Genomic DNA, 22,906 nt, shown 5'->3' with positions numbered 1-22,906 from the left:
ATGGAATCATGTAGTAACCAAAAAACATGTTCAATCAAAATATATTTGATTTAAGATTCTTCAAATAGCTACCCGTTGCCATGGCAGCTTTGCACACTCTTGCCATTCTCTCAATCAGCTTTACCTGGAATGCTTTTCCAATAGTCTTGAAGGAGTTCCCACATGTGCTGAGCACTTGTTGGCTGCTTTTCCTTCACTCTGCGGTATGACTCATCCCAAATCATCTCAATTGGGTTGAGGTTGGGGGATTGTGGAGGCCATGTCAACTAATGCAGCACTCAATCACTGTCCTTCTAGGTAATATAGCCCTTACACCACCTGGAGGTGTGTTGGGTCATTGTTCTGTTGAAAAACAAACGATAGCGGGACTAAGCCCAAACTATTGCCCCTGAACAAGGCAGTTAACCCACTGTTCCTAGGATGTCATTGTAAATAAGAATTTGTTCTTAAATGACTTGCCTAGTTAACATTTTTTGTTTAATGAACTTATCCTCTGCATCAGAAGTAACTCTGGGTCTTCTCTTCCTGTGGCAGTCCTCACGAGAGCCAGTTTCATCATAGCGCTTGATGGGTTTTGCGACTGCACTTGAAACTTTCAAAGTTCTTGAAATGTTCCGTATTGACTGACCTTATCTTTTAAGAAGGCACACCTGTTAATTGAAATACATTCCAGGTAACTACCTCATGAAGCTAGTTGACAGAATGCCAAGAGTGTGCGAAGCTGTCAAGGCAAAGGGTGGCTATTTAAAACATGGGAATACAATTGAATTGTTATTCAAACAATCATCAAAACAGTTCAGGTGTTTCAAACAGTGACAATTTAATATTTATGTTAAATGCACAGGTACTGTTAATATAAAACATGTAAGTAAAAAGCGTTTTGGTAGATATAAGAACAGGTGGATAAAGTTAACCAATTTCTGTCCCTGTATTAAACAGTCTACTCCAGATAAGTGCACTTATTAGTCAAAATGCAGGTGCCTTCTGGGTATCTGCATGCATTCATGGCACTTCCTCAGTTTAGTGGAACATCAGCAACAACATTACCAGGCACATTTTCTGCTGTTTCCTCTCTGGAAAACAAGAAGCAAACAAGTCAATAATTTAGTTAGTAATAGTATAAAGTAGGGCCGGCACGATACGAGTATTTAAATATTCTGTCCATGGCAAAAATTAAACCACGAAGCAGGCCAAACTCTTTGGTACTTTAAAAACCTTCTATATGTAGAATAATGTCTGTTAAAGCTTGGAATATAAATACATGTGACTGCATGACATAATGGTGTTTGTTTCCAACATTAGGGCTGTTTTCCTAAAGAAGTTAAATCAGCTTGGTCTTTTGTTTCATTGTCATAATACTAGTATCGTCCCAGCCCTAGTATAAAGTAATCTGTTTACTCAGTTATTACTATGATAGTCTGAAATATTGAATCCAAATGGATGACATACAGGGAGTTACTGGTAGATACTTGTAGATGTCCCGTTTCTTGCACAGGAACCTATGAGGTATTACACAAGTTAGGATCGCTATAGCAACGAAAACGGACTAAATTACAATAACATTGGATTCTTTACCCATCAACAGAATTTCACTCACTAGAAACATTTTTTCAGGAAAAACGAACTTTGACAATGGATTTGCTTGCATAACAATGTTATAAGAGGGTTTATATTAAAACATTCAAATTAACAGAAAAGTTGAAATAGAATGACTTACCTCATAGAATTCATGGAACTCTGAAAGTTCAGTAGAAATAGTCAGATTAATAGAGGCAAAACAAACTAGTTAACATGGTGAGGAAGGTATTAACGTAAATAAATTGAGACTGACCTTTCTTACGTTTAGCTGAAAACACAACAAGAATAATCAGATTAGTTGGGGTAAAGACAACTCACCATGAGTTGGATGTTTATGTATTACAATAGCAAGTTACATGACAATGAATCAAATCAAATTTTATTTGTCACATACACATGGTTAGCAGATGTTAATGCGAGTGTAGCGAAATGCTTGTGCTTCTAGTTCCGACAATGCTGTAAAAACCAACGAGTAATCTAGCTAACAATTCCAAAACTACTACCTTATACACACAAGTGTAAAGGGATAAAGAATATGTACATAAAGATATGAATGAGTGATGGTACAGAGCGGCATAGGCAAGATGCAGTAGATGGTATCGAGTACAGTATATACATATGAGATGAGTATGTAAACAAAGTGGCATAGTTTAAAGTGGCTAGTGATACATGTATTACATAAAGATGCAGTAGATGATAGAGTACAGTATATACATATACATATGAGATAAATAATGTAGGGTATGTAAACATTATATTAAGTAGCATTGTTTAAAGTGGCTAGTGATATAATTTACATCAATTTCCATCAACCTTACGGTTGTGGGTGGAGCAGTTGCCGTACCAGGCGGTGATACAGCCTGACAGGATGCTCTCGATTGTGCATCTGTAGAAGTTTGTGAGTGCTTTTGGTGACAAGCCGAATTTCTTCAGCCTCCTGAGGTTGAAGAGGCGCTGCTGCACCTTCTTCACGATGCTGTCTGTGTGGGTGGACCAATTCAGTTTGTCTGTGATGTGTACGCCGAGGAACTTAAAACGTACTACCCTCTCCACTACTGTTCCATCGATGTGGATAGGGGGGTGTTCCCTCTGCTGTTTCCTGAAGTCCACAATCATCTCCTTAGTTTTGTTGACGTTGAATGTGAGGTTATTTTCCTGACACCACACTCCGAGGGCCCTCACCTCCTCCCTGTAGGCAGTCTCGTCGTTGTTGGTAATCAAGCCTACCACTGTTGTGTCGTCCGCAAACTTGATGATTGAGTTGGAGGCGTGCGTGGCCACGCAGTCGTGGGTGAACAGGGAGTCCAGGAGAGAGCTCAGAACGCACCCTTGTGGGGCCCCAGTGTTGAGGATCAGCGGGGTGGAGATGTTGTTACCTACCCTCACCACCTGGAGGCGGCCCGTCAGGAAGTCCAGTACCCAGTTGCACAGGGCGGGGTCGAGACCCAGGGTCTCGAGCTTGATGACGAGTTTGGAGGGTACTATGGTGTTGAATGCTGAGCTGTAGTCGATGAACAGCATTCTCACATAGGTATTCCTCTTGTCCAGATGGGTTAGGGCAGTGTGCAGTGTGGTTGAGATTGCATCGTCTGTGGACCTATTTGGGCGGTAAGCAAATTGGAGTGGGTCTAGGGTGTCAGGTAGGGTGGAGGTGATATGGTCCTTGACTAGTCTCTCAAAGCACTTCATGATGACGGAGGTGAGTGCTACAGGGCGGTAGTCGTTTAGCTCAGTTACCTTAGCTTTCTTGGGAACAGGAACAATGGTGGCCCTCTTGAAGCATGTGGGAACAGCAGACTGGGATAGGGATCGATTGAAAATGTCCGTAAACACACCAGCCAGCTGGTCTGCGCATGCTCTGAGGGCGCGGCTGGGGATGCCGTCTGGGACTGCAGCCTTGCGAGGGTTAACACGTTTAAATGTTTTACTCACCTCGTCTGCAGTGAAGGAGAGTCCGCATGTTTTGGTTGCGGGCCGTGTCAGTGGCACTGTATTGTCCTCAAAGCAGGCAAAAAAAGTTATTTAGTCTGCCTGGGAGCAAGACATCCTGGTCCGTGACGGTGCTGGTTTTCTTTTTGTAATCCGTGATTGACTGTAGACCCTGCCACATACCTCGTGTCTGAGCCGTTGAATTGCAATTCTACTTTGTCTCTATACTGACGCTTAGCTTGTTTGATTGCCTTGCGGAGGGAATAGCTATACTGTTTGTATTCGGTCACCTTGCCCTGATTAAAAGCAGTGGTTCGCGCTTTCAGTTTCACGCGAATGCTGCCATCAATCCACAGTTTCTGGTTTGGGAATGTTTTAATCATTGCCATGGGAAAGACATCTTCAACGCACGTTCTAATGAACTCGCACACCGAATCAGCGTATTCGTCAATGTTGTTGTCTGACGCAATACGAAACATATCCCAGTCCATGACATGGCATGCCTTTAAAGAAGTGACTCATTAAATCGAGAAATAAAGTTAAATAAACAAAGGACTAACCTCTTGCCAGGTAGAAACCAAACAGTGCAGCAACTGTTAGGCCTAATAATAATATTAATAATAATGGAGCTATTAGAGTGGTATGGATCCTTGGTGGCACTTTGTTACAAATAACATCTTGTCTAGAATTTCCATCTTCAGTCTTCACGCGTCCCATTGCTGCACAACTGCAGAGTAAGCAACACAAACACGCATTTAACTAGACAGGTCAACTACAGCATATTGTAACGTCAGGTTTTATATGGGTTAATGGGAAATCAATTTCAATTCAATCACTTTTTGACAGCATCCTTTTGGATTTAAACAAAACTTTCCGTACTGTTTGCCAATGGAAGAAGTGGTCACAAAGTAAGTAATTTTTAGGACCTGAATGACAAAACATTCAGGAGATAAAAGGTGCTCATTTTTTTGTTGTTGCCATTTTGCAAACCATACCATGAGACATCCATGTCTTCATCACTGGGAAAAGATATCAACCTACGTGACATCAAAGAGGGCCAACCAACTTTCTGATAGAGAATGCAGTGATGAGTACTAATTACTACCACAAAGACGGCCAGTTCACCCAGTTAAATGTCAACTTAAAATGGCCATGTTTATTCCATCATCTATATTTCTATTTCCTATGGAGAATTGACAGTGTAATTTAAAAACAGATATTCCCATTCAAATCAACATTCACTGATGTGTGGACCTCCAACCATCTTTGTGGTACCATTTGAAAGTTGACGTTTCAATTGTATTCCTATTTCAGTACATTTATTAGCAAAAACATTACTCACCCTGTATTCAAGAGCATGTTGTGTCTCAACCGATGGTGGGCACAACACAAAAACCTCATGACCTAAAATAAGATTTATTATAATTATTATAATTATTTTTTCAATAAATTATAAAATAGTTTGAAAACCCATGTTTGTAAGCTTTTAAATCTCAACCATTCATCTTTTCCAGTGATGAAGACATGGACGTCACCTTTTATTTCCTGAATGTTTTAGCATTCCCGCAAAGGCGAAGGTGTTGCTAACATTTACGATAGCAAATGTCAATTTACAACAAAAAAATACGTTTTCGTCTTTTGAGCGTCTAGTCATGAAATCTATGCAGCCTACTCAATCACTTTTTATAGCTACTGTTTACAGGCCTCCTGGGCCATACACAGCGTTCCTCATTGAGTTCCCTGAATTCCTATCGGACCTTGTAGTCATAGCAGATAATATTTTAATCTTTGGTGACTTTAATATTCACATGGAAAAGTCCACAGATCCACTCCAAAAGGCTTTCGGAGCCATCATCGACTTTTGTCCCATGGAATAAATGTTGTGGATCTTAATTTTTCCTCATAATCCTGGACTAGCACCATTTTATTACGTTTGCAATTGCAACAAATAATCTGCTCAGACCCCAACCAAGGAACATCAAAAGTCGTGCTATAAATTCACAGACAACACAAAGATTCCTTGATGTCCTTCCAGATTCCCTCTGTCTACCCATGGACGCCAGAGGACAAAAATCAGTTAACCACCTAACTGAGGAACTCAATTTAACCTTGCGCAATACCCTAGATGCAGTTGCACCCCTAAAAACTAAAAACATTTCTCATAAGAAACTAGCTCCCTGGTACACAGAAAATACCCGAGCTCTGAAGCAAGCTTCCAGAAAATTGGAACGGAAATGGCGCCACACCAAACTGGAAGTCTTCCGACTAGCTTGGAAAGACAGTACCGAAGAGCCCTTACTGCTGCTCAATCATCCTATTTTTCTAACTTAATTGAGGAAAATAAGAACAATCCAAAATTCCTTTTTGATACTGTCGCAAAGCTAACTAAAAAGCAGCATTCCCCAAGAGCGGATGGCTTTCACTTTAGCAGTGATAAATTCATGAACTTCTTTGAGGAAAAGATAATGATTATTAGAAAGCAAATTACAGACTCCTCTTTAAATCTACGTATTCCTTCAAAGCTCAGTTGTCCTGAGTCTGCACAACTCTGCCAGGACCTAGGATCAAGAGACGCTCAAGTGTTTTAGTACTATATCTCTTGACCCAATGATGAAAATAATCATGGCCTCTAAAACTTCAAGCTGCATACTGGACCCTATTCCAACTAAACTACTGAAAGAGCTGCTACCTGTGCTTGGCCCTCCTATGTTGAACATAATAAACGGCTCTCTTATCCACCAGATGTGTACCAAACTCACTAAAAGTGGCAGTAATAAAGCCTCTCTTGAAAAAGCCAAACCTTGACCTAGAAAATATAAAAAACTATCGGCCTATATCGAATCTTCCATTCCTCTCAAATTTTAGAAAAGGCTGTTGCGCTGAAACTCACTGCCTTCCTGAAGACAAACAATGTATACGAAATGCTTCAGTCTGGTTTTAGACCCCATCATAGCACTGAGACTGCACTTGTGAAGGTGGTAAATTATCTTTTAATGGCATCAGACCGAGGCTCTGCATCTGTCCTCCTAGACCTTAGTGCTTCTTTTGATACCATCGATCACCACATTCTTTTGGAGATTGGAAAACCAAATTGGTCTACACGGACAAGTTCTGGCCTAGTTTAAATCTTATCTGTTAGAAAGATATCAGTTTGTCTCTGTGAATGGTCTGTCCTTTGACAAATCAACTGTAAATGTTGGTGTTCCTCAAGGTTCCGTTTTAGGACCACTATTGTTTTCACTATATATTTTACCTCTTGGATGTCATTCAAAAACATAATGTTAACTTTCACTGCTATGCGGATGACACACAGCTGTACATTTCAATGAAACATGGTGAAGCCCCAAAATTGCCCTCGCTAGAAGCATGCGTTTCAGACATAAGGAAGTGGATGGCTGCAAACTTTCTACTTTTAAACTCGGACAAAACACTGATGCTTGTTCTAGGTCCCAAGAAACAAAGAGATCTTCTGTTGAATCTGACAATTAATCTTAATGGTTGTACCGTCGTCTCAAATAAAACTGAAGGACCTCGGCGTTACTCTGGACCCTGATCTCACTTTTTAAGAACATATCAAGACCATTTTAAGGACAGCTTTTTTCCATCTACGTAACATTGCAAAAATCAGAAACTTTCTGTCCAAAAATGATGCAGAAAAATTCATCCATGCTTTTGTCACTTCTAGGTTAGACTACTGCAATGCTCTACTTTCCGGCTACCCGGATAAAGCACTAAATAAACTTCAGTTAGTGCTAAATACGGCTGCTAGAATCCTGACTAGAACCAAAAAATTTGATCATTACTCCAGTGCTAGCCTCCCTACACTGGCTTCCTGTCAAAGCAAGGGCTGATTTCAAGGTTTTACTGCTAACCTACAAAGCATTACATGGGCTTGCTACTACCTATCTCTCTGATTTGGTCCTGCCGTACATACCTACACGTACGCTACGGTCACAAGACGCAGGCCTCCTAATTGTCCCTAGAATTTCTAAACAAACAGCTGGAGGCAGGGCTTTCTCCTATAGAGCTCCATTTTTATGGAACGGTCTGCCTACCCATGTCAGAGACACAAACTCGGTCTCAACCTTTAAGTCTTTACTGAAGACTCATCTCTTCAGTGGGTCATATGATTGAGTGTAGTCTGGCCCAGGAGTGGGAGGGGCTGAGTCACTGCCTTACTGGGGCTCTCTCATACCATCCCTGGGAGGGGTGCGTCACCTGAGTGGGTTGAGTCACTGATGTGATCATCCTGTCTGGGTTGGCACCCCCCCCCCTTGGGTTGTGCCGTGGCGGAGATCTTTGTGGGCTATACTCAGCCTTGTCTCAGGATGGTACGTTGGTGGTTGAAGATATCCCTCTAGTGGTGTGGAGGCTGTGCTTTGGCAAAGTGGGTGGGGTTATATCCTTCCTGTTTGGCCCTGTCCGGGGGTGTCCTCGGATGGGGCCACAGTGTCTCCTGACCCCTCCTGTCTCAGCCTCCAGTATTTATGCTGCAGTAGTTTGTGTCGGGTGGCTAGAGTCAGTTTGTTATATCTGGAGTACTTCTCCTGTCCTATTCGGTGTCCTGTGTGAATTTAAGTGTGCTCTCTCTAATTCTCTCTTTCGGAGGACCTGAGCCCTAGGACCATGCCTCAGGACTACCTGACATGATGACTCCTTGCTGTCCCCAGTCTACCTGGCCGTGCTGCTGCTCCAGTTTCAACTCTTTTGCCTTATTGTTGGAGACTTTTATCTCCCTCACCAACTTCAAACATCAGCTATCTGAGCAGCTAACCGATCGCTGCAGCTGTACATAGTCTATTGGTAAATAGCCCACCCATTTTGACCTACCTCATCCCCATACTGTTTTTATTTATTTACTTTTCTGCTCTTTTGCACACCAATATCTCTACCTGTACATGACCATCTGATCATTTATCACTCCAGTGTTAATCTGCAAAATTTTAATTATTCGCCTACCTCCTTATGCCTTTTGCACACATTGTATATAGACTCCCCCCTTTGTTTTCTACTGTGTTATTGACTTGTTAATTGTTTATTCCATGTGTAACTCTGTGTTGTCTGCTCACACTGCTATGCTTTATCTTGGCCAGGTCGCAGTTGCAAATGAGAACTCAACTAGCCTACCTGGTTAAATAAAGGTGAAATAAAATAAAAATAAAAATAAATTTAAAAAAAATATTATTGGACCATGCTGGTCATTTATGAACATTTGAACATCTTGGCCATGTTCTGTTATAATCTCCACCCGGCACAGCCAGAAGAGAACTGGCCACCCCACAGCCTGGTTCCTCTCTAGGTTTCTTCCTAGGTTTTGGCCTTTCTAGGGAGTTTTTCCTAGCCACCATGCTTCTACACCTGCATTGCTTGCTGTTTGGGGTTTTAGGCTGGGTTTCTGTACAGCACTTTGATATCAGCTGATGTACGAAGGGATATAAATAAATTTGATTTGAAAAAGTCACTTTCTGAGCACTTCTACAATGTGTGAATATGTATGGAAGGTTTAATTTAAATCAAAAGGGGTGCTGTCAAAAAGTGAATGAATTCAAATGTTTTTACCATTAAGCCAGCCTGTAATTATATTGTCAACCAAAATCTGGTTGCCAGAACTTAATTTATAGATTGCTATCAGAGCATTGATACTGCTTAGTGAAATATAATATCATCAATATCCCAATTACTTTTAAAGAAAAAATAAATCTAAAGCAATTTAAGAAACTCTAGTACACAAACGATGACCTACTCAGTCCAAGCAGTGCAGTTCACACCATATTGTGAGTAAAAGCCATGCTGACACTCCTCACACATGGTATCTGTTGTCTTTGTACCTATATGGTGAGAATAAACAATGTTATCATGTTCAAAAGTTAACGATTGTGGTGCTGGAGAAGTCAAAATCACGTGAGGTATGACTTCACTTCAAAAAGAAACCAGAGGAAAAAACCCCACCATCTATCTAGAGCCCACGTTATGTTCAGTTATCAGAATTATAATGTCCTGTACGATATTTAGCCTCTACTTCATACTTACCAGGTGATTTAGTACTCTGTCCCGGTGAACAGTGTGTATGTTCTACTGCAAAGCTACACTCAGAGTTGGATGAGTAGCTTCTACAGTAGTATCCATCTAGAACGTGGCAGACTGTGTTACTTGTTGGTTTGCACTCGGTCTGAGTGAACACGCCCTGTCCTGGAAAATATCAGATTCATTTCAGTCAGAGGACTACTTATGAGAAGGCCCCTCATACCCTTTTCACACTATTGTGGTGACCTGAAACGTAAGACACCGACTCAGATATCTTTTTTTTTTACATTGTACTTTCCAGTTGGTGGATGCAGAACCAAACCAGTGCCACACAACTCAGCTCAGCAGTGAAAAGGGTATGATGTGTACTGCTAAAAGGAAATATGGGAAGGTTTAGAAGAAATGTAAATGTACCTGGGTCACAGGAACTGCAGGGAAAGCACTTGGTTAGACCATTGGCCTCGTTCATGAAGGTCCCTCTGATACAGGGTATACAAGATGTGCTGGACTCTATTGTACAATCTCTCCGGACCACCAAGCCTAATCATAGAAAATACAACTTAACTTATTGAGACGTTACATATTTTCTTTAAGTAGCCTAGTTTTGTTGTTTGGCTACTTGAAGAAAACTATGGCCTATCACTCACAGCCCAACTCTTCCAATGCATTATGGAAAAGTGTGCATCGAACATCGAGTATGGCAGTTAAATCATACTCGATTTTTGAAAATGTATCTGCTATAAAAAAAAAACATGTTTTTACATGTTTCCCACTATTCGTTGATTTCGGTAGGGTATCCCCATATTTAATTGATCAGATGTCACTCATTTCGGCTTTGACATCTGTGCATTTAAAGTATACTAGATTTTAAAAAAATATCACATACTATAAAATGTTACTTTTTCACATACTCAGACAGGTGACTTTTTAGGACACAAGTATTGGTATTCGGACAGAACCAGTGTTCATGGAACACAGCTCTCTGCAATATTACGTTTTTTTTTGGGGGGGGGGGGCCCCGGTGACATCCAAGGGGGTTGTTTTCTTAGGACCTGGTCTTTCTTTTTCACTACATACTGGTATGGTTCTGGAGATAGTAAATATAAATGTTAAAATGTGGAAAAGTGACCCTTTAATTGGGAAGATGCGAATAGCGAAGCTTCTGCCGTTGTGTTTAAATGTAGGCTAAGTAGTTTTTGTTCTCCTTAAAATTAACATGAGTATTTTATCGTGGTCTTAAATTTTTTTTAACCAAAGTGGATTTCTGTTCTCTCATTGAAAAATGTTTCTTGTTCTCTTGGCCTTTGTCAGCGCTTTTAAACTAAATACTAAACCAACTTCTGATTTCTGAATGTGGCTGCACCGGGGACTCTGCACCGGGGACTCTGCACCGGGGACTCTGCACCGGGGACTCTGCACCGGGGACTCTGCACCGGGGACTCTGCACCGGGGACTCTGCACCGGGGACTCTGCACCGGGGACTCTGCACCGGGGACTCTGCACCGGGGACTCTGCACCGGGGACTCTGCACCGGGGACTCTGCACCGGGGACTCTGCACCGGGGACTCTGCACCGGGGACTCTGCACCGGGGACTCTGCACCGGGGACTCTGCACCGGGGACTCTGGGTGTGGCTGCGTTATTGATGTCATGTTAAATCAGGCCTTTTGATTGGAACGGATTGTTTTAGTTTTGTAATCTAGGCTACCTTCTGAATGATATAAATTATGGATCAAGCCATAGCGGTCATTCTGATCTCGTTCCCAAAGCTCAGTGCTTTAGTTTATTATGTTGCTGTCCAGCGGTTCTGAATTTGGGATGCACTCGACTGTCCACGTTTTTCTGTGCAATACCTTTTGATTTGAACATGTGAAAGGTTTTGATGTGTGTACTAGGCTATTTGATTTCATTAATATATATAACAGCACTTTAATTTCACTAATAAATATGTTGACATGGAACCAAATTATCTGTTTCGGTCCTCTTTAAATAGGATAGATGGACTTTATTGGCTACGGTATAGGTTGAGTGTGATAGTCTGCCTATAACCAGCCTGAGTAGGCCTATAACTAATTGTTTCGAGAAATGAATGGAACTGGAACGCAGTCATGAGCCGCTACTGTATTGTGGCATACTTTTTACTAAACGGTACGAGCTAAATAGTATATGACGTTGAGTACATAGTATGCAGTTTAAGCATGTAGTACGCTAGTAAGGATCTTCGGACAAAGCCAATGCCTCCCATTTACTGCATAAGTCCTCCTGAAATACTATGGTGTGTGAGATATTGTAGGCTACCTGTAGAAATGTGCCTTACCCTTGTTTACTGGTAACATGCAATTCAACAACATTGAAAAAGCTCATACATAAATTAACATTACCTTTACCACACATTGGGCAGCACTGCCCATCAAACTTTTTGTATTCGGCTGGACCACAATCACTTCCAAATACATGCAGAAAATTAAAACCTGAAACAGACAAAAAAGATGCATAGGCTAAGGGCCAGTCTGTTTGTTCTCTCTTGACAACTCCTTAATTGCCACGCCATGCTCTTAACAATGACATTGGAGTTGAAAATAACAGACTGGAACTTGTAATTAAAACAAATTATAACTTCATGTTTCCCTCCCCCTAATAAGTGGAAACCTACATGATGGTGGCCGGACGCCAACGACTGACTTAAGACAACACCCCTCTATCGACTTCGAGTCAGGCGAGTGTTTAAAAAAAAAATATATATATATATATATAAAAACCAATCTGTGCAAACCTTGCCCACACCTGAAATGTAGAAGGTTATGCAATTAATTTCGGCTCCGAAATACTGTAACAACATCCGATGAGTACGCTAGACTAATCACAAAGTAAGTCTGAATATTTATCTAAATCCGTCATAACGTTAATTTAACCATTGGGGATTTTATGTCCATCAGATTGAAACTTCTGAATGTGCGCATGACTTCCGCTGCTCCCCCAACCTTGTTTTAAATGTTTTTCTTCTCATATTGTCAGGTTAATGTCGTAAAATAGATTGCTGTTGCTAACTATACATGCCGACTATTTTAAGGGATTGTGCTACCAAATATGAATTGTTCTGTGGTGCAACTGTTAGGCAAGGAAGGATTAATTGTATACATTCTTCTATTGTGTTATTGACTGTACGTTTGTTTATCCCATGTGTAACTCTGCTGTTTTTGTCGAACTGAACTGCTTAACTTGTTCAACTGGCCTACCTGGTTAAATAAAGGTGGGGTAAAAACTCAGATGAAAGCATTTGCGTTTGTTTAAACATAACTATATTATATTACTGGTGTGGTCAGTTGCAAGCATCGTTAACTCAAGTTTGCTGATTCAATGTGATAGTTGGACTATTTGATTTAGCAGGACGCCAATTTATATCACAATTTTGTCAAACCTAAATGTAGCTAAACCAGCTAACTTACCAATGAGGAAATACTGTGCAGACGAAAGGTATATCATTTTCACTTGATAAAGACATCACAACATTGTGAAGATACATTAATACTGCTACGAGCCAACTATTATACGTCACATACGCTTTAAAAGCACTATTATTAGTTAATTATTTGTGCCTCTTGTTTTGCTAGTTTAGCAAGCAGGGTGCGTTGACATATGACGCCGGATATGACATATTAGTCGGGTTGAATTTATTTTGAACGGGGCCAAATTCTTCTGAAGTATAACTGAAAACCATTGCGTTTGGACTATAATAGGTCTGAAATATTAGGAGGTACATTATACAAATAAACTTAACTGGCCCACTCACACCCTTGCAGTTCACATTTTGCAAAGAGACTGATCACTGATGGCTGGTAAAACAAGCACAAACCCTGACCAATGCAAAATCTATATCAGTTGAATAATCTGCTAAACACTATATAATACAATATGTACAAAATATGCATCAAAAGCAAAGGAACTATACAATCATAGAGGACTGTAAGAAAAGTAATGAATTGTGTATTATTAATTGGAGTCCTATTGGGATGCATCAGGGTCACACACGGGACATAGCCTTCACTTTGCACCATTACCTTTGTGGGGAACGGGGATTATACAAATCCATGGTCGCACAACAAGTCCATTTTTTTCCAAATCAGTGTCCAGGCCATGTTATTCAAAGGTCATTTGCACAGCTTGTATCAACAGAATCTACAGTACACCATTATCAGAAGCACTAGTTCCATGGGGATGTTGAGGGATCATCTGTAGGTTTCCGCAGTTTAAGGATAATTGCTCCCAAAAATGCAATTGTATCCTGCACCATCATCCAAAGACCAGGTACAGTGTCATACAAAAGTCCTTTAGTTCCAGTTGTGCTCGAATGACTTGGACTGACGATTAAAATGAAGGCCACCTGACCTTACCCTGGACAGAACAGACCTGGCTCCTTCTAGGGTTGACATCTTCGTCCCCAGTATTGGAAGATTGTACAAAAAATGTTTTTTCCTTGGAATTGTGTTTTAGAGCTTCAGGCAACGTATCAAGGTCGTAGTTGGGTTAATATGTAAACCACAAAACAAATGTGTCAGCACCAAACTTTAAAAAAAAAATGGAGTCTAGATCACATTTACCATGTAGTAGGGCCCAATTTCTGTCCACTACATCTCAGGCCAATGAACCTCAGACTGGATTGTTGTAAAGAATGTCCTAGGGGCATGAATCTATTAATTTTAACAACATGTCAAGTTTACATGAAAAAGATAAAGTACTAAATCATACATATTCTGGCTGAAGTTCACAGGAACTCATGCATACCATTCTATACAAAACCTTTACCTGTTCTTGTTCTCACAAACAGCGTTGTTCCCTCAGTGTCTGATTCCTTCAAATGAAACCTCAACTCAATAAAACATCAAAAGTATAACCCCCAAGTCAATAGAGATAACAGATGACAGAAATCTCCTTGCCACAGTGAGTATGATATAAAATGCAGTGGAGGTGCACATGAACATACCTCTATAGGTGTTTGTAGGCCTTTGTGTACATCTGTAGGCCTTTGTGTACATCTGTAGGCCTTTGTGTACATCTGTAGGCCTTTGTGTACATCTGTAGGCCTTTGTGTACATCTGTAGGCCTTTGTGTACATCTGTAGGCCTTTGTGTACATCTGTAGGCCTTTGTGTACATCTGTAGGCCTTTGTGTACATCTGTAGGCCATTGTGTACATCTGTAGGCCATTGTGTACATCTGTAGGCCTTTGTGTACATCTGCAGGCCATTGTGTACATCTGCAGGCCTTTGTGTACATCTGTAGGCCTTTGTGTCTCTGTAGAAATAAACATTAGCGTTGAGACAAAATAATTCATATCGTCATATGACCAGTAGGCAGTGGGACTGTCAGAATTGACAAAAACTGGATATTTCTCACTGTTCATCTAGGTCAGGGATGGGCAACTGGTGACCCGCATGCTTTTGAAGGCCCTCAGATCAATTTGTATAAAACATTTTGAAACTCAGTCAGGGTCTCAACTTACTGTTGTATATTCTACTATTCTAACTTACAAGATGCAATTTTGAAATTTCATTTAGCATCAGCAGTTTCTCTTATGTAAGTTACTGATAGTCAGTCAATTATCCCATGTCAGCAAAACATTTTCAGATACCTAAGTTGGTTTAGCGGCCAGCTATCTAAACTAATCATGGTCAAATTAACGGCCAAGGGGCCCTCATTGAATTTGTTAGTCAGTCTCACTCCGATATCATATTAAAAACTGCAAACCTGGCCTCCCGAGTGGCGCGGTGGTCTAAGGTACTGCATCGCAGTTGCTAGCTGTGCCACTAGAGATCCTGGTTTGAGTCCAGGCTCTGTCGCAGCCGGCCATGACCGGGAGACCCATGGGGCGGCGCACAATTGGCCCAACATCGTCCGTGTTAGGGGAGGGTTTGTCCCATCGCGCTGTGGCGGGCCGGGCGCATGCACGCTGACATGTTTCGCCAGGTGTATGGTGTTTCCTCTGATACATTGGTGCGGCCGGCTTCCGGGTTAAGAGAGCATTGTGTCAAGAAGCGGCTTGGCTTGGCTGGGATTTGTTTCGGAGGGCGCTCGGCTCTCGACCTTCGCTACTCTTGAGTCCGTACGGGAGTTGCAGCGATGACACAAGACTAACTACCAATTGGATAACATGAAAAAAAGGGGGTAAAAAATTGTATTTATTTTTTTAATCTAATAAAAAACAAATGCAAACATTTCCCTTGGTCCCATGTCAAAATGTGTAGAATTACAGCAAACTTGCTTTGAAACTGCAACATTTTCTCTCCGCCATAAAACTGAACAAATGTCTCTCCACTGTCAAGGGGGCCACTAAAATATTTAGCTCACAATGTGTGTGTGTGTATGGTGGTGTTGCCCATTATTCTACAATGTAGAAAATAGTAAAAATAAAGAAAAACTCTGGACTGAGTAGGTGTCCAAAACGTTGATGTCTCAATACCAAGTACAAAAAGTGCTGTAATTTCTAAACGGTTAACCGATATGGATGAAAAGACCCTCAAATTAAAGCTGACAGTGTGCACTTTAACTGCGGGCATTGTTTGAGTTTGAAACTGTGATACAGTGAATAAGTGAAATAATCTGTCTGTAAACAATTGTTGGAAAAATGACTTGTGTCATGCACAAAGTAGATGTCCTAACCGACTTGCCAAAAATATAGTTTGTTAACGAGAAATTTGTGGAGTGGTTGAAAAATGAGTTTTAATGACTCCCGACTTCAACTGTAGCTTAGCTAAACTTCCGACTTCAACTGTAGCTTAGCTAAACTTCCGACTTCAACTGTAGCTTAGCTAAACTTCCGACTTCAACTGTAGCTTGAAGCTGACAATTGATTGATGTTGGTGATAAAAACCTAAAAGCTGGCGTTCTATAGACAAGATGTGGTGTGTGTGACTCGAGATAGAGAGAGCCTGGAAGAGTTGAGAACAATGCCTCATTCTCATCTTCCTGGCATCTGGGAAACTAAGTAAAAGACCATCATGTGTAGATTACCAAGGTTGCTTATGGGAATATAAATTACTGACTAAGCAATCTTGGTATCAGCTGTATAAAAACTGCATCGTCTGTAAAGGCTAGACTCTCAGCCTAACATTTAGTCAAGACTGGTGGGCTGACGGTCTCATTATTGCAATAACTAATCAATATTAAATAAAGATGATGGTTTGAAGAAATGACCAAGACCAAGTCTCTCTCAGTACTGAATTTCCATGACATCTTTGGCGATGAGGAGGTAACCTGCAACTTTACCTGTTGTCCTCTCCTGAAGATCTGAGTAAACTGTGCACAGGGGATCAGAAATTGTGATCTCAGTGTGAACCACGCTCATTATTGAGCAGCTGGACCCGCCTAGGATCTGATATGTAGCGGGCAAAGGTGGATACCAGATCTCGGACAGAGTAGTGAGAGAGGTAGGCTTGGACAATCTATCAATAAGTGATGAAATTATAAGGAAAAAATCTATTTAAAAAAGGAAAAAATAATAGCCCCTGTTGAGGGTACGCTCGGAGCGAGGTCTTCCTTAAGAGGGCCACAGCTGAGGTAACTAGCAGGACTGGAGTTGAGTTGATAAGAGTGCTCTTAAGTGAGGTATCCTTGGGCATGATTGTTAATTAGCCTGTTGCGGGCAAACAAAAGTCCAATCCGTGGTACTGACTTGATCACAGTAGGATGTCGAGGTTTGTGGGAACGAGGGACCTGCGCCCGGTGACACCTGAAAGGACACTGGTCCTGGCGAAGGCTAATTATAATGTGTTATGTGTTTTGATCAATGAGGTAAAAAGGTATTCCCTGGGTTACGATTGTTAGGTGTTATTGTAAGTGTTTTCTTATTCCTGATACTTATTATTATTAAATTTTTCCCCTCACCTTTTATTTAATTTAACCAGGTAGGCCAGTTGAGAACAAGTTCTCATTAATAACTGCGACCTGGCCAAGATAAAGCAAAGCAGTGCGACACAAACAACACAAGAGTTACACATGGGATAAACAAACATACAGTCAATAACACAATACAAAAATCTATATACAGTGTGTGCAAATGTAGTAAGATTAGAGAGTTAAGGCAATATATAGGTCATAGTGGCGAAATAATTACAATTTAGCAATTAAACACTGGAGTGATAGTGCAGAAGATGAATGTGCAAGTAGAGATACTGGGGTGCAAAGGAGCAAAAAATAAATAACAATATGGGGATGAGGTAGTTGGGTGGGCTATTTACAGATGGGCTGTGTACAGGTGCAATGGTCAGTAAGCTGCTCTGGTAGCTGATGCTTAAAGTTAGTGAGGGAGATATAAGACTCCAGCTTCAGTGATTTTTGCAATTTGTTCCAGTCATTGGCAGCAGAGAACTGGAAGGAACGGCGGCCAAAGGAGGTGTTGGCTTTGGGGATCACCAGTGAAATATACCTGCTGGAGCACGTGCTACGGGTGGGTGCTGCTATGGTGACCAGTGAGCTGAGATAAGGCGGGGCTTTACCTAGCAAAGACTTATAGATGACCTGGTGCCAGTGGGTTTGACAACGAATATGAAGCGAGGGCCAGCCAACGAGAGCATACAGGTCGCAGTAGTGGGTAGTATATGGGGCTTTGGTGACAAAACGAATGGCACTGTGATAGACTACATCCAATTTGCTGAGTAGTGTTGGAGGCTATTTTGTAAATGACATCGCCAAAGTCAAGGATCGGTCGGATAGTCAGTTTTACGAGGATATGTTGGTCAGCATGAGTGAAGGATGCTTTGTTGTGGAATAGGAAGCCGATTCTAGATCTAATTTTAGATTGGAGATGCTTAATGTGAGTCTGGAAGGAGAGTTTACAGTCTAACCAGACACCTAGGTATTTGTAGTTGTCCACATATTCTAAGTCAGAACCGTCCAGAGTAGTGATGCTAGACGGGCGGGCGGGTGCAGGCAGCGATCGGTTGAAGATCATGCATTTAGTTGTACATGCATTTAAAAGCAGTTGGAGGCCACGGAAGGAGTGTTGTATGGCATTGAAGCTCGTCTGGAGGTTAGTTAACACAGTGTCCAAAGAAGGGCCAGAAGTATACAGAATGGTGTCGTCTGCGTAGAGGTGTATCAAAGAATCACCAGCAGCAAGAGCGACATCATTGATGTATACAGAGAAAAGAGTCGGACCAAGAATTGAACCCTGTGACACCCCAATAGAGACTGCCGGAGGTCTGGACAACAGACCCTCCGATTTGACACACTGAACTCTATCTGAGAAGTAGTTGGTGAATCAGGCGAGGCAGTCATTTGAGAAACCAAGGCTGTTGAGTCTGCCGATAAGAATGTGGTGATTGACCGAGACAAAAGCCTTGGCCAGGTCAATGAAGATGGCCAAGGCTTAGATTGAAGACACGGGTACTCTGTTGGTAGTTTTGCACATTTGTATAGACATAAAATAATCTATACCATAGTACTCACAGTAGGCGATATCCCAGTGTGGATACAACACGCCGTTGTGGGACCACTAATTGGGCAATATTTTGATAATGGTATGGGTTTCCTAGTTCATATGGACAGCGTTTTGAAATCTAAAAACAGCGCTAACCGGTTTTCCTTGTCTGCCTCATTCCCCTCTGTGTTTTTGTTTGTTTTCTGTGAATGTGACACGAGAGAGTGTGAGGGAAGTATGTTTGGGGAACAGTACTGTGTGAATGAGAGTGTGTGTGAGGGCAGAAATAAGTGTTAATCTTACATTTGGATAATGAGATATGGTGCGTTGTTGAACGGAACGTTCAACAATGCCCATCATAGAATATCACGGGGTGGTATTATTAAGTGCTAGATGTTATTCTATCATTTCTGGAAGACTAGAGAACCGTTGAGAATTATTCCTATAGGGCAGCCTCCGAGAAACTAACGTGTTAGGGTTCTGCTGGGAGTGTATGGATGAAGGATCGTTGGAAACGGAGTGATTCATTCATGTGAGTACCTACGTTATATGTTGATTATTGATTCTGTGAAGACATGAAAAAAAAAGAATGATAAATTGTATGTGTGTATAATCGATTACTCAAATTTTGATCAAGTAAATACTGGGAAAGTAATAAGGTGCAACTTAAACAACTCATACGTAGACATACGTAGGGTCCTTATGGATCATTTGATAGAGATAAGGTTAAAAGCATTATATGACTGTCTGAATGCTTATGTGATTTTTTTCCGTCAGGGTAATACATTTAGAGAAAACTGCCCCTCAGGCCTGAAAATGTGTTTTTTTTCGCGGTAAGAGATGAGTTGCTATATTTATTGAATAAATATTTTTTTCCCATGAAGTTGGAGCAAAATAAAGGTGGAATTTCGACGTAACTTATATAACGTAGTACAAAGCGTAATTTTGGGTTTTTTATAAAACCGCGAGGAGAGAGGAGCAGGAATAAACATCATAGGAGATGTACACTAAAGCTAAGCCATAAAGATACAAATAGAAGAGCACGCACATTATACCAATTCGGCTCGAATGTGGAAGAGAAGAAAAAAAATCTAATCATGGATAAAATTCGGTAGCATTTCCCTGCTGACAGGAAAATTCTGGGATGCCATTGTGACTTGGCACAATGATATAAAACAAGAATCATTAGCGCAACGCACCAGCGTATTAATGTTAGCGGTCTATCAGCGTAGTCGCACTAACCGTACTATTTGTGAAGTAATTTGAGTATGTAGTATGCTTATTGGTGTTAAGATATACATGATTTGTTTTAAGTAAGTATTACAAATGTGTTGCTTGCGCTATCTTTATGAACTGCATAGTATATCATTTTATCCAGCTAGTATATTAACTATATGCTATTCAACTACCCAGCGTTTGTTGACTTGACTATTCACGTCATTCTTAGTTTAGCTAAATGTGTTCTCAATGGACATTGTTAAACAGGGTATTTGGTACATTTGCTCAGGCTATTTTGTTCGGATTTCAGAGCACTGGTTTGTATGTACCAGAGCGCAGAATAACTGATGAATTCACGAATGCTCAACGCCGGTTGAATATGGCCAGTGTCAGTAAACATTAGGGAAATAACGTAATTTGAATTATTGTCAACAGCACAGTTAGTCACCAATGTTTTGAAGAAACATGGAAAAGCCTGACCTGCTCTGCTAGGTGAGTAGAATGGAGAGTGAAGATGTATACTCTTGTTTGTGTCTGGAAGTAACATTAGGTAGCAAGCTAGCCCACTAGCTTGGGTGTGAGGCAAGAAAAATATTAAAGTATATTTTATGAGGTCAGAGATTGGATCAACCCTGCTCCTTAGCAGAGGTTGGGGTTGAGTAATCCTTGTGAGAATCAAGGATAGTGGATACTACGTACCATATTAAAATTGGCAGTATATATGGGCAGTAGCACGAGTTGTTTACAAATAGTTGTTTCACGCCTCATTTAAACAATCGCTCAAGCTTGTCGAGTTGGGGGTTCTGTCTTGATACAATATGAAAGATAGTGTATTTGTTATTGTCTTAAAAAGACAAAGAAGTTCGAATGCCAAACATCGCCACATTAGTAAACTATGTCGTAGATCCGGGTCACAAGGCATTAAATGGTAAAGTACAACCGGCGAAAAAATATGACATATTTGGGGGTTTCGATAACAATGCGACTCAGGAAAACCATAGTAGTTTTAAACTCGTGAGATTTTATTTTATTCTAAAATAGATTGACTAAAGGAAGGAAGAGATAACAGAGTAATTAAAGTGGGCACCCTGTGAAAAGTAGAAGTTGTTCGTTTTGACTTTAATGACGTTTAAAAAATGACCTGGTAACATAAACATTAGATGGAAAGACAGACAGAGGTACAGTAAAGATTCTAGAGGGCTTTCTGTGTTTAAATGAAGAGATGTAGACTAGTGAAGGTGACAAAGGAAAGTAAGTCAATTGGAAAGTAAGGATTTTGGATTTGAATGGATTAAGAATTGGCTGATGTATTTTCTACATTTGGGCATTACAAGTTCATCTTAAAATAACAGATGTTTAATGAGTGTGAAGCAGAGGTTGGTATTAAACATATAGAGTAATATTGATAAGGAGGATTGATGTAAACTTAATGAGTGTTGGCAGTATGTGAATGGTAATATGTTATTAGTGGTTTTTCTATAGCACTCTAATGATGCGATATTTAGTCATTTGAAAAACGGAGGTTTCAATACAAGGTTAAATGATGAGTAGAGAGATTGAGCCTTGAGATTGTAAAATGATTGGCTGTGGTTGAAAGTGAGCAGGCAGTGGGATATTTGAAGTAGAGGTATGAGAAACATTCTTTGACAGAATCTGATTATTGTTGCTTGGTTTTATAGTTAGGTAACACCAGTGAATTTGAGCAGGAAGTTAATGCATTGCAAAATCTGTTTCCATTACGTGTAACCGTGTCCAGTAATAAAATAATGAAATAAGTATTGACTATCAAGCTGATAAGACAGCACCAACTTTTTGATGGTTGTTTATTTGTTAAACGACAGTTTTCTATTTTGCTAAACTAATGCAACAGGTTAAACTGATAGGATTACCGGAAAGGCGTTCTGGGATAGTTTATTTTAAAACGGGGTCGATTCCACATAATGAAACATTGCATTGGGGCTCCCGAGTTGCGCAGCGGTCTAAAGCATCTCAGTGCAAGAGGTGTCACCGTAGTCCCTTGTTCAAATCCAGGCTGTATCACATCCGGCCGTGATTGAGAGTCCCATGGGAGCGGCAGGTAGCCTACACTGGTCTAGTAACGATACCAGGATGATTGTACATGGTTATGGGAGTGAATTGTGTCTAAGGGTAGCCCATGCTAAATTAAGCGCACATAGACGTTGGGGTACATTAAAACAAATGATTAATGATTTGAGGGAGTACAATGGACTTATTATTATTAGCATGTTTTGTTTGTAGTTAAAACTTTGAGTTGCTGATTAAGCTGTAGTATAGTGTATATTGATGAAATGTGAATTGATGAGAATTATTTTGATAAAAATGTACTGAAGAAACGTACTGTAAATCTGGGATACGAAATGTATGACATGTTTGACTGTTATTTAGATAAGTGTTATTTTCTCTATCAGACCAATTATTTGAAGGGTTTTGAATGACCTTCTATCCTGACTTTCTAGTGTGGTTTGATCGCCCTCATTGGAATGCCGAGAGACATTGGATGATGATTTAAAGGTCATATTTAATACTGATTTGAAGGTCATTTGTAATGCTGATAATTACGGAGAAGTTTTATAATTAATAGCACCACGAGAAGGATAGACCTGTCTCTAGTCTATGTTTACTATGAAGTTATGGGTACACGTTTTATGGAGTTATTAAGGGTAGTAATTTTAATTTGTATTGTTGTTTTTACACAGTCACTGGTGAATTATGTGTCAAGATGG

At 40.6% G+C, this 22,906-nt stretch overlaps 1 protein-coding gene across 2 annotated transcripts; it reads right to left on the bottom strand.

The window, feature by feature from the left end:
* Positions 1-795: 795 nt before the first annotated feature.
* Positions 796-13,186, bottom strand: LOC109876012 (tumor necrosis factor receptor superfamily member 14). Of its 2 annotated transcripts, XM_031794724.1 has the most exons (10): positions 12,977-13,186; positions 11,912-12,001; positions 9,946-10,071; positions 9,538-9,696; positions 9,251-9,335; positions 4,068-4,234; positions 1,832-1,846; positions 1,718-1,737; positions 1,450-1,499; positions 796-1,073 (listed from the first exon to the last, which is right to left on the bottom strand). In XM_031794724.1, the coding sequence occupies exons 1-10, from the start codon at positions 13,011-13,013 to the stop codon at positions 1,016-1,018; spliced, it is 807 nt and encodes a 268-aa protein (XP_031650584.1). In that variant the 5' UTR covers positions 13,014-13,186; the 3' UTR covers positions 796-1,015. The 2 variants fall into 2 exon arrangements, with proteins under 2 accessions (XP_031650584.1, XP_031650585.1); XM_031794725.1 differs by lacking the exon at positions 1,718-1,737.
* Positions 13,187-22,906: the final 9,720 nt, after the last annotated feature.

This window comes from Oncorhynchus kisutch, linkage group LG17 (assembly GCF_002021735.2).
Source record: "Oncorhynchus kisutch isolate 150728-3 linkage group LG17, Okis_V2, whole genome shotgun sequence".
NCBI classification, from domain to species: domain Eukaryota; kingdom Metazoa; phylum Chordata; class Actinopteri; order Salmoniformes; family Salmonidae; genus Oncorhynchus; species Oncorhynchus kisutch.
This window is presented reverse-complemented; position numbering and strand designations above follow the sequence as displayed.